General features: G+C 40.3%; 1 protein-coding gene across 1 annotated transcript in view; it reads left to right on the forward strand.

Moving 5' to 3' along the window:
- Window positions 1–8872, forward strand: part of SDC2 (syndecan 2) — a 161861-nt gene extending 152989 nt beyond the window's left edge. The window contains exon 5 of the mRNA XM_053715228.1: window positions 6241–8872. Within this exon, the coding sequence (XP_053571203.1) occupies window positions 6241–6404 (164 nt within the window). The 3' untranslated portion in view covers window positions 6405–8872. The remainder of the gene's footprint in view (window positions 1–6240) is intronic.
- Window positions 8873–11696: the final 2824 nt, after the last annotated feature.

Below are 11696 nucleotides of genomic sequence, written 5' to 3' on the forward strand. Positions count from 1 at the left end.
GATGATTTTAGCAGACAGTAACTAAAATCGATTGCTGTTTCAACATAGGACTGTTGAGATGAAGTAACTTCAGTTGGGGGGAAACGGTTAGCAGACTTTTCTGCTTAAGGTATGACTAGACATATTTTTAACAAGACTGTGTAATGCTGGAAGGCTGTCATTTCCCCTCATGGGGACCGGTAAGCCATTTTCTTAGTCTCAAACAGAATAAAGGGCTTAATATGGGCTATAAAACTGGTAGACACTTTTATGGGCTAAATCGATTGCTTTATTTGGACATTTTATACATGTTTATGCTGATAATTCACACTTATAAACTTGGGGAACGTTTTTTAACGTCAGGCACTATGTTAGACACCTTTTCCAGTCAGGAAGGGCCTTCCCAGTTGTAGGCTGAGCCTCATTTTCGCGCCATTACTGCACAGTTGTTTTTGAGAGCAAGACATGCAGATGCATGTGTGAGGACCTGAAAGTAGTTGGAAAAGTTCCTAGAAGGCGTCATTTGGTATCGTATTCCCCTCTGGGCTTGGTAAAGTCACAGCAAAGGCTGTAGCTGGGATTGTATAGGGGTTAAATCTGTAACCGGCTCCGGTTTCGTTATTTTAAGGGTTAAAGCTCTGAAAATTGGTGTGCAATACTTTTGGTAAATTTTGAACAATTCCTTCATATTTTTTTCACATATTCAGTAATAAAGTCTGCTCTGTTTAAAATTTAAAGAGACGGTAACGGTTTTGTTTTAAAACGTTTTTTGTGCTTTATTGACAAGTTTAAGCCTGTTTAACATGTCTGTGCCTTCAGATAAGCTAAGTTCTATATGTATGAAAGTCAATGTGTCTCCCCCTTCAAAATTGTGTGATAATTGTGCCATAGCGTCCAAACAATGTAAGGACAATACTGTCACAGATAATTAAGTTGCCCAAGATGATTCATCAGATGAAGGGAGTAGACATGGTTCTACATCATCTCCTTCTGTGTCTATACCAGTTTTGCCCACGCAGGAGGCCCCTAGTACTTCTAGCGCGCCAATGCTTATTACCATGCAACAATTGACGGCTGTAATGGATAACTCCATAGCAAATATTTTATCCAAAATGCCTGCATATCAGAGAAAGCGCGATTGCTCTGTTTTAAACACTGAAGAGCAGGAGGGCGCTGATGATAATTGTTCTGTCATACCCTCACACCAATCTGAAGGGGCCATGAGGGAGGTTTTGTCAGATGGGGAAATTTCAGATTCAGGAAAAATTTCTCAACAGGCTGAACCTGATGTTGTGACATTTAAAATTAAATTAGAACATCTCCGCGCACTGCTTAAGGAGGTGTTATCTACTCTGGATGATTGTGACAACTTGGTCATTCCAGAAAAATTATGCAAGATGGACAAGTTCCTAGAGGTTCAGGTGCACCCCGACGCTTTTCCTATACCCAAGCGGGTGGCGGACATAGTGAATAAGGAGTGGGAGAAGCCCGGCATACCTTTTTGTTCCCCCTCCTATATTTAAGAAATTATTTCCTATGGTCGACCCCAGAAAGGACTTATGGCAGACAGTCCCTAAGGTCGAGGGGGCAGTTTCTACTCTAAACAAGCGCACTACTATTCCTATCGAGGATAGTTGTGCTTTCAAAGATCCTATGGATAAAAAATTGGAGGGTTTGCTTAAAAAGATTTTTGTACAGCAAGGTTGCCTTCTACAACCCATTTCGTGCATTGTTCCTGTCACTACAGCAGCGTGGTTCTGGTTCGAGGAACTAGAAAAGTCGCTCAGTAGAGAGACTCCATATGAGGAAGTTATGGACAGAGTTCACGCACTTAAGTTGGCTAACTCTTTTATTTTAGATGCCGCTTTGCAATTAGCTAGATTAGCGGCGAAAAATTCAGGGTTTGCAATTGTGGCGCGCAGAGCTCTTTGGCTAAAGTCTTGGTCAGCGGATGTATCATCCAAGACAAAATTGCTTAACATCCCTTTCAAGGGTAAAACTCTCTTTGGACCAGAATTGAAAGAGATTATCTCAGACATCACTGGGGGAAAGGGCCACGCCCTCCCACAAGATAGGCCTTTCAAGGCCAAGAATAAGTCTAATTTTCGTTCCTTTCGTAATTTCAGGAACGGACCGGCCTCTAATTCTGCATCCTCTAAGCAAGAGGGTAATGCCTCAAAGTCCAAACCAGCCTGGAAACCGATGCAAGGCTGGAACAAGGGTAAGCAGGCCAAGAAGCCTGCTACCGCTAACAAAACAGCATGAAGGAGTAGCCCCCGATCCGGGACCGGATCTAGTGGGGGGCAGACTCTCTCTCTTTGCTCAGGCTTGGGCAAGAGATGTTCCGGATCCCTGGACGCTAGAAATAGTTTCTCAGGGTTATCTTCTGGAATTCAAGGAACTACCCCCAAGGGGAAGGTTCCACATGTCTCAATTATCCTCAAACCAAATAAAGAGACAGGCGTTCTTACATTGTGTAGAAGACCTGTTAAAGATGGGAGTGATACACCCAGTTCCAATGACGGAACAAGGAATGGGTTTTTACTCAAATCTGTTCGTAGTTCCCAAAAAAGAGGGAACCTTCAGACCAATTCTGGATTTAAAGATCCTAAACAAATTTCTCAGGGTACCATCGTTCAAAATGGAAACCATTTGAACGATTCTACCCTCTATCCAGGAAGGTCAATTTATGACTACCGTGGATCTAAAGGATGCGTACCTACATATTCCTATCCACAAAGAACATCATCAGTTCCTAAGGTTCGCCTTTCTGGACAAACATTACTAGTTTGTGGCCCTCCCATTCCGATTAGCCACTGCTCCAAGGATTTTCACAAAGGTACTCGGGTCCCTTCTAGCGGTTCTAAGACCGGGGGGCATTGCAGTAGTACCATACTTGGACGACATTCTAATACAAGCGTCGTCACTTTCAAAAGCAAAGGCTCATACAGACATCGTTCTGGCCTTTCTCAGATCTCACGGATGGAAGGTGAACATAGAAAAAAGTTATCTGTCTCCGTCAACAAGAGTTCCCTTCTTGGGAACAATAATAGATTCCTTAGAAATTAGGATTTTTCTGACAGATGTCAGAAAGTCAAAACTTCTAAGCGCTTGTCAAGTTCTTCATTCTGTTCCACGTCCTTCCATAGCTCAGTGCATGGAAGTAGTAGGGTTGATGGTTGCAGCAATGGACATAGTTCCTTTTGCGCGAATTCATCTAAGACCATTACAACTGTGCATGCTGAAACAGTGGAATGGGGACTATACAGACTTGTCTCCAGTGATTCAAGTAGATCAGAAGACCAGAGATTCACTCCGTTGGTGGCTAACCCTGGGCCATCTATCCCAGGGAATGAGCTTCCGCAGACCAGAGTGAGTCTCTTCTCCCGATAAACATTCTGGAACTAAGAGCGATATTCAATGCTCTCAGGGCTTGGCCTCAGCTTGCAAAGGCCAGATTCATAAGATTCCAATCAGACAACATGACGACTGTTGCGTATATCAATCATCAGGGGGGAACAAGGAGTTCCCTGGCGATGAAAGAAGTGACCAAAATAATACAATGGGCGGAGGATCACTCCTGGCATCTATCTGCGATCCACATCCCAGGTGTGGAAATCTGGGAAGCGGATTATCTGAGTCGTCAGACATTCCATCCGGGGGAGTGGGAACTCCACCCGTAGATCTTTGCCCAGTTGACTCAATTATGGGGCATTCCAGACATGGATCTGATGGCGTCTCGTCAGAACTTCAAGGTTCCTTGCTACGGGTCCAGATCCAGGGATCCCAAGGCGACTCTAGTAGATGCACTAGTAGCACCTTGGACCTTCAACCTAGCTTATGTGTTTCCACCGTTTCCTCTCATTCCCAGGCTGGTAGCCAGGATCAAACAGGAGAGGGCCTCGGTGATCTTGATATGGCCACGCAGGACTTGGTATGCAGACCTGGTGAATATGTCATCGGTTCCACCATGGAAGCTACCTTTGAGACAGGACCTTCTTGTTCAGGGTCCATTCGAACATCCAAATCTGGTCTCCCTCCAGCTGACGGCTTGGAGATTGAACGCTTGATTCTATCAAAGCGTGGGTTTTCAGATTCTGTGATAGATACTCTGGTTCAGGCCAGAAAACCGGTAACTAGAAAGATTTACCATAAAATATGGAAAATATATATCTGCTGGTGTGAATCCAAGGGATTCCCATGGAATAAGATAATAATTCCTAAGATTCTTTCCTTTCAGCAAGAAGGTTTGGATAAACAATTATATGTCGAGGGACAGATTTCTGCTTTATCTGTCTTACTACACAAACGACTGGCAGTTGTGCCAGATGTTCAAGCATTTGTTCAGGCTCTGGTTAGGATCAAGCCTGTTTACAGACCTTTGACTCCTCCCTGGAGTTTAAATCTAGTTCTTTCAGTTCTTCAAGGTGTTCTGTTTGAACCTCTACATTCCATAGATATTAAGTTGTTATCTTGGAAAATTTTGTTTTTGGTTGCTATTTCTTCTGCTAGAAGAGTTTCAGAGTTATCTGCTCTGCAGTGTTCTCCGCCCTATCTGGTGTCCCATGCAGATAAGGTGGTTTTGCGTACTAAGCCTGGTTTTCTTCCAAAGGTTGTTTCTAACAAAAATATTAACCAGGAGATAGTTGTACCTTCTTTGTGTCCGAATCCAGTTTCAAAGAAGGAACGTTTGTTACACAATTTGGACGTAGTCCGTGCTCTAAAATTCTTTTTAGAAGCTACAAAAGATTTCAGACAAACTTCTCTGTTTGTCGTCTATTCTGGTAAAAGGAGCGGTAAAAAAGCGACTTCTACCTCTCTTTCCTTTTGGCTTAAAAGCATCATCCGATTGGCTTACGAGACTGCTGGACGGCAGCCTCCTGAAAGAATCACAGCTCACTCCACTAGGGCTGTGGCTTCCACATGGGCCTTCAAGAACGAGGCTTCTGTTGATCAGATGTGTAAGGCAGCGACTTGGTCTTCACTGCACAATTTTGCCAAATTTTACAAATTTGATACTTTTGCTTCTTCGGAGGCTATTTTTGGGAGAAAGGTTTTGCAAGCCGTGGTGCCTTCCGTTTAGGTAACCTGATTTGCTCCCTCCCTTCATCCGTGTCCTAAAGCTTTGGTATTGGTTCCCACAAGTAAGGATGACGCCGTGGACCGGACACACCAGTGTTGGAGAAAACAGAATTTTTGCTTACCTGATAAATTACTTTCTCCAACGGTGTGTCCGGTCCACGGCCCGCCCTGGTTTTTTAATCAGGTCTGATGAATTATTTTCTCTAACTACAGTCACCACGGTACCATATGGTTTCTCCTATGTTTTCCTCCTGTCCGTCGGTCGAATGACTGGGGTGGGCGGAGCCTAGGAGGGACTATATGGCCAGCTTTGCTGGGACTCTTTGCCATTTCCTGTTGGGGAAGAGATATTCCCACAAGTAAGGATGACGCCGTGGACCGGACACACCGTTGGAGAAAGTAATTTAATTTATCAGGTAAGCATAAATTCTGTTATTACCCATTCCTTAGTTTTGCATAACCACCTCAGTTATAATAATATACTTTTAACCTCTGTGATTATCTTGTATCTAAGCCTCTGCAAGCTGCCCCTTTATTTCAGTTCTTTTGACAGACTTGCAGTTTAGCCAATCAGTGCCTGCTCCCAGATAATTTCACGTGCACGAGCACAGTGTTAGTTCATTTATTTCATATAGATAACACCCTCTAGTGGTGAAAAACTGTTAAAATTCATTCTGAAAAGAGGTGGCCTTCAAGATCTAATAAATTAGCATATGAACCTCCTTGGTTAAGCTTTCAACTAAGAATACCAAGAGAACAAAGCAAAATTGGTGATAAAAGTAAATTGGATGATTGTTTAAAATGACATGCTCTATCTGAATCATGAAAGTTTATTTTGGCCTAGACTGTCCCTTTAACACTAAAACGGTAATAACTTTTACTAGAAGCATTTTTACCGATGCATATATATTGCGAATGTTTCAATTCAAGGAAGTAATTCATCTATGTGCATCTAAATTTTGACCAGAATGTCCCTTTTTAATACGGCTAAAAATTTAAAGGCATCTATCTATATATGTATAATACATAAAGGGGAAACCGTTGAACAGTGCTTGGAAATAATTATTTATGGACAAGTCTGTGACAAATTTGAGTTTTGATTATAGTGAACCAGAGAGTAACCCTCCACTAGGGAAAATACAACACTTCTAATAAAAACCATCTCCTTTTGTTTTTCAGCTGTTATTGCTGGGGGAGGAATTGGCTTCCTCTTCGCAGTTTTCTTGATCCTGCTGTTGGTATATCGCATGAGAAAGAAGGACGAGGGCAGCTACGATCTTGGTGAACGAAAACCCTCCAGCGCCATTTACCAAAAGGCACCCACTAAAGAGTTTTATGCATAAAACTCAAACTAAGTGTCTCTTTTTATGAGATCACTGAACTTTTTTTTTTTTTTTTTTTTTTCCTTTTAAATAAAGCTTTTGCATAGATTATTGATTTCTTTTTTTCATGAAAGAGTCTTTACGCCAACTTTATGATCAAAACAAATCCTATTGTATTTAAAAATAAAAAATAAACTTTTCATGTATTCCTTTTAAAGAAAAATACACAAAAACTAATGTAAAGTCAATTTTTCTTTTACATTGTTGAGTGAATAGCGGTGACAGAGTATTATTTTATAATATCATTGGTATTCACCAAGATGTCTCAAAACTTTATGCATAAACTCAAAACAACAATAGAAATGGTTGTTTCAAGCTTCGGGTCTATGAAAGGTTGTTTAATATTTTTCGGCATGTCTCAGATCTTTCAGGATTTTTTTGTTCTTCATTAATTTATCTGTTTCCAAACAAATGCCTTTTGTAGTTGTCATGGTGCAATTGTCTTAGGGTAATTCAGATATACAGTATCTTAGTGTAAATGTAATTTTTTTTTTTTCTTCTTCCTATGTAAACTTTTTTTTTGGAAAATTTGTATGACTGTCATATTCATTTTACACTTTGTCTTTCAGTGTACCTTCAGGCAATTTTAACACAACTAATGTGTCAAATTTGAATATCAGTGCAAATCGTTGCTTAATAAGCTTATGAAAAAGGTGCATTCTCTCTTGGACTTTCTGCTGATGAAAGGGAAAATTGTGGCCATCTGTGTTTCCTTACATTTTTGCTTTTATAAGTTTCTCTAGCATTGATACATGTTTGAAATCCTACATTACTTTTCATCTGCGTTGTCCATTTTACTGGCAGAATTCTACATAAAGCTTCATATTTCCACTTCAAAATGGACAGAAAATAAATATACATTGATATGAGTGAAGAGCAATTCAACCAGCAAAAACTTTACTAACCCTATATATAGATTTCATATTTTGTATGAACATTACTATTGGAACAATGTAAAGGGGTTGAGATATAGTTTGTGTACATATAACATTTTATTCAGTTTTTTTTATTCCCCAAAATGTGTTTTGTGCTTCTGTCAATGAGCTGAATTGCCTGAAAAATGACTTGCACTACCTCTCAACTCTTGTGAGATTTTAGCACTTCCTAAGTAGACTGAAATGTCAATGTTAGACATATATAACATAGGGAAAGCTAATCGCATTGTAATTTGTGGGGTTATGCTGTTAGCACCACTTATCTGGCTTAAAGGGACATGACCATTTTATATATGCATAGTATATATGAAGCATGGCATTGCAAAAGACATGCATAGAAAAATGTTTTAAAAGAAATTAACTTTTTTTTTTTAAAAACAATTTTTTTTGCATTCCAGGAACATACCCTTTTGAAAAACTTTTTGAGTATGTTTACGTTGGTTCCTTTTGTTGTGATTTAGCGACACAAGAATGGCAGCATTGATCAAGCAATGACTGTTTAACATGTAACAAGGTTATGGTTGTGAAGTCTGCAGGAAGCACTTCATACTCCCTTGAAACCCCGTGCAGAATTTTATGAATTAAAAGATTTTTACTATGCATACTAAAACATGTTATTGGAATTAAATATAGATTTAACGTCCCTTTTAACTTTCTAAAGCCTTGATAACTTTTTACAGCCTTCAAATCTGCTGCTTGGTACATCCCCATCTCATCGGAAGTGCCAGCCAATGACAATATTTTGTCAGCCAATTAAGTAAACATTGTACAAAACACATTTCAGAGGAATGGATTTGAAAGTAGATTTATATTAATGCGGTACACTCATTGGAGACTAAGTATAGTTTACACAAAAAAAAACACCAGTTCCCAAATTCTGTTAATTTTGAGGTTCTCATGCACATACAGCTATGTATATATGTGACTTAAAATGATCAAACAGTATATTGCAGAGTTAAGAATATGAGCAGAAGAACACATTTTACTATTTTATCATTTTCTTTTAGGAGTGGGTGCACCTTTACTGCTGTTTGCTGCTGGAGTAAGCTAATTATACCTTGAGTACGGTTTGCTATAGCTGCCTCCTGGTTGCAATTGTAATATGTATATGATATTGAATAGATTACGGTTTTGAGCCAAACCCAAAGACTATAACAGTATTCTGACAAAGTTGCAGATATCTTTTGGCCACTGTATCTAACTCCTTTCCATTTTTAAGGTACGATTAGGAGTTTCAAGAGCAATTTTGTCTTTTTTTTTTTTTTCTTTTTTCCAACATTCATTTAAGTTGTAAAAGTCTTTTTAAGCCTTTGAAGTGCCTATGATTCCATGTAAATTGTTGCAGACTATGTTAGAGTGTATGACAGTAAACAAAAATGTCGGTATTTTATAAGCACAGAAAACTCTAATGGTAATTTTGTAGTCTTACATCAATAGATCTAAAATGTAATTTGGGAACATAAACACTACTGAATAAACTTATGTGGCCTAATAGCTACTATTCCGGTGTCATTATTTCTTATCATAGTTTCAAATTACTTTATATTTTCTTTCCATGCTTTTTTATAAAAAAAAAAAGAAATGTAAACAAAGGTGTATTAGAAAAGTCTCTTCCCTCTGACACATTAAGAGCTACCTATTCTATTTTACTTTGTATTTGATCCAGAAAATGATTATTGTATTATTATTTTCTTTCTAAAAGAGGGCATTTTAAAATGACCATTTCTTACCAAAGGCATGGAGAGTCCACAAATTAATTCCTTACTGTTGTGAATATCAACACCTGGCTAACAGGAGGAGGCAAAGACACCCCAGTCAAAGGCTTAAATATCCCAACCACTTTCCCCCCAGTCATTCTTTGCATTTCATCACTAGAGGAGGATGGCAGAGAAGTGTCAGAAGATACGTATAACCCTTTAATGGGTGTTTTCCCTTCAAGAGAGGACTGGAGTTTGAAGTAGTCATATAAACCTCTCATTGAGAGTATTGATGAACTTTGGAGTCTGGAGATGCAGGGAAAGTTTTTCTGCAAACTGATCTTGACTACCTATCTAACAGTTCCTGGGTAATCTGTGTTAACGAGTTAAATTGCTTGCCTTTTTACACTCAGGTCTCTGTCAGAACACAGTGGCCAGACTGTCACACTTGAGAGGCTGTGCCTGTTCCACAACATAGATCCTGGAGGGTAAGTCTGCTTTATTTAGACCTTGGGTAAAGTACCTAGTGGGTTTTTAATTTCCCCTAAGGTTTATGCAGGGACTCCTATGGGTCAGTGTGACACCTCGTTGCCTCTATAGGATCCGGGGTTAATATCAAATTAGTTTAGGAGATTATTTTTGAAACAGTTTGGGGAATTTATGTACTGCTTAGGTCCTTACAGGAAAACTTGTGATGAACGGTTTGGGCTCAATTTTGACTGAGGGCCCTCGGCAATGGAACTTTTTAATCAGACAGGTTTACTTTCATTTTTGAAGCGGTGCAGCTCCTCATAGCTTCACACGCTTTTTCCCTATAGCAGGGGCGTCCCCTACATGCACACCATGTGATTGTGTGCATCTGGCTTCCATTCTCTTATGATCCTGTTGCAAGGAACTCTGTCAGTCCTATGGAGAGCATTTTTCTAGTTGGTCTGGGTCTAGGAGGTCGTGAGTGCCCCAGCCACTGGTGTTATATAGGTGCCTCTTTATTATTTAAGACTGTTTTGTTTTTACTTTCTGTGGGATTTATAGCTAGCTATGGAGGACTCTGATATTAACACTTTAGAGGGTTCTATACCCTCTATATTAATTAATAATGCTTATCTATATTGTGAGAAAACTTTGGTTTGCCCACCTACTCAATTTTGTTCCAGTTGCCTGGGTATTGTTTTAAAGTCTAAGAAGGGAGCTAAATCTGTTAACCCCTCTAACATACCTCTGAGCCGTCCACCTCTCAGGACTCTGTGGTCCGGGAGATGCCTACCCTCTACCCTCAAACGGTTTCACATGCAGTTCCACAAGGCACGCCTATTACTCTGGCTGGAGTTTTTTTTTTCCAGCGAACTTAACTACACAATCTGCTGTGTCCGTGGCCCTGAGTGCCTTGCCTATCTCTGGGAAACGCAAGAGAAAGGTTAAACATTGTTCTACTGAGCTGGACATATTAAATTGCCAATCGGATTTAGCCAGTATGTCTCAGCTGTCCGAGGATAAGTTAACCTCTGTAGCATCAGAGGGTGCAACTGTCAGTTGTAGGCTTCAACAGCTAAGCTTTTTCCTTCTTAGGAAGCCCAACTTCAGATTTAAGATTGGACATCTACGTTTTCTGCTGAAGGAGGTTTTGTCTACTCTAGAGGTTCCCGAAGCGAAGCTTCCTGAGGAACCTAAGATTCCTAAATTAGACAGGGTCTATGAAGACAAGAAAGCTCCACCGACTCTCCCTGTTCCAGTTTGCATGGCGAACATTATCAGTAGCGAATTGGAAAGGATCCGAACTCCCTTTTCCTCATCTTCAACTTTTAAGAAGTTATTTCCAGTTCCTGACTCTCAACTGGAATTGTGGAGTTCCATCCCTAAGGTGGATGGAGCCATTTTGACGCTAGCTAAGCATACCACTGTCCCTCTGGAAGATGGCTCTTTTAGGAACCTATGGATAAGAAGTTGGAAAGTTACCTAAAAACAATGTTCCAACATATAGGGTTCTTGTTCCAGCCCGCGGGGCAGCCACTTATTGGTGTGACACTCTGTCAGAACTTATTGAGGTGGAATCTCCCCTTGAGGATATCCAGGATAGGATTAAGGCTTTGAGGATAGCAAACTCCTTTATCTGTGATGCGAATATTCAGATTGTCCGTTTGAATGCAAAAGCTTCAGGTTTTATGGTCCTAGCTCACAGGGATCTCTGGTTGAAGCCTTGGTCCGCGGATATGGTTTCTAAATCCATACTCATTTCCTTACCATTCAAGGGGAAGGTTTTATTTGGACCAGGTCTGGACTCAATCATTTTTACTTTTTCTGGGGGGAAAGGTGCTTTCCTCCCACAGGATAAGAAGAACAGACCTAAGGGACGGCAGTCCTTTAATTTTCTTTCAGAAAAGTCTAAGAGAACTCGATCATCCTTCAAGCCCGAGCAGCCCAAGAGTACTTGGAAGCCTGCTCAGTCCTGGAACAAGTCCAAACAGACCAAGAAGCCCGCAGATTACAAATCTACATGAAGGGCGGCCCCCGATCCGGGATCAGATCAAGTAGGGGGCACACTGAAGTTTTTCTCAGATGCCTGGTTTCAGGATGTTCAGGATCCTTGGGTGTTAGAAGTGGTATCTCAAGGATACAGGATAGGA

The sequence above is a fragment of the Bombina bombina genome, chromosome 5, assembly GCF_027579735.1.
Source record: "Bombina bombina isolate aBomBom1 chromosome 5, aBomBom1.pri, whole genome shotgun sequence".
Lineage (NCBI taxonomy): Eukaryota > Metazoa > Chordata > Amphibia > Anura > Bombinatoridae > Bombina > Bombina bombina.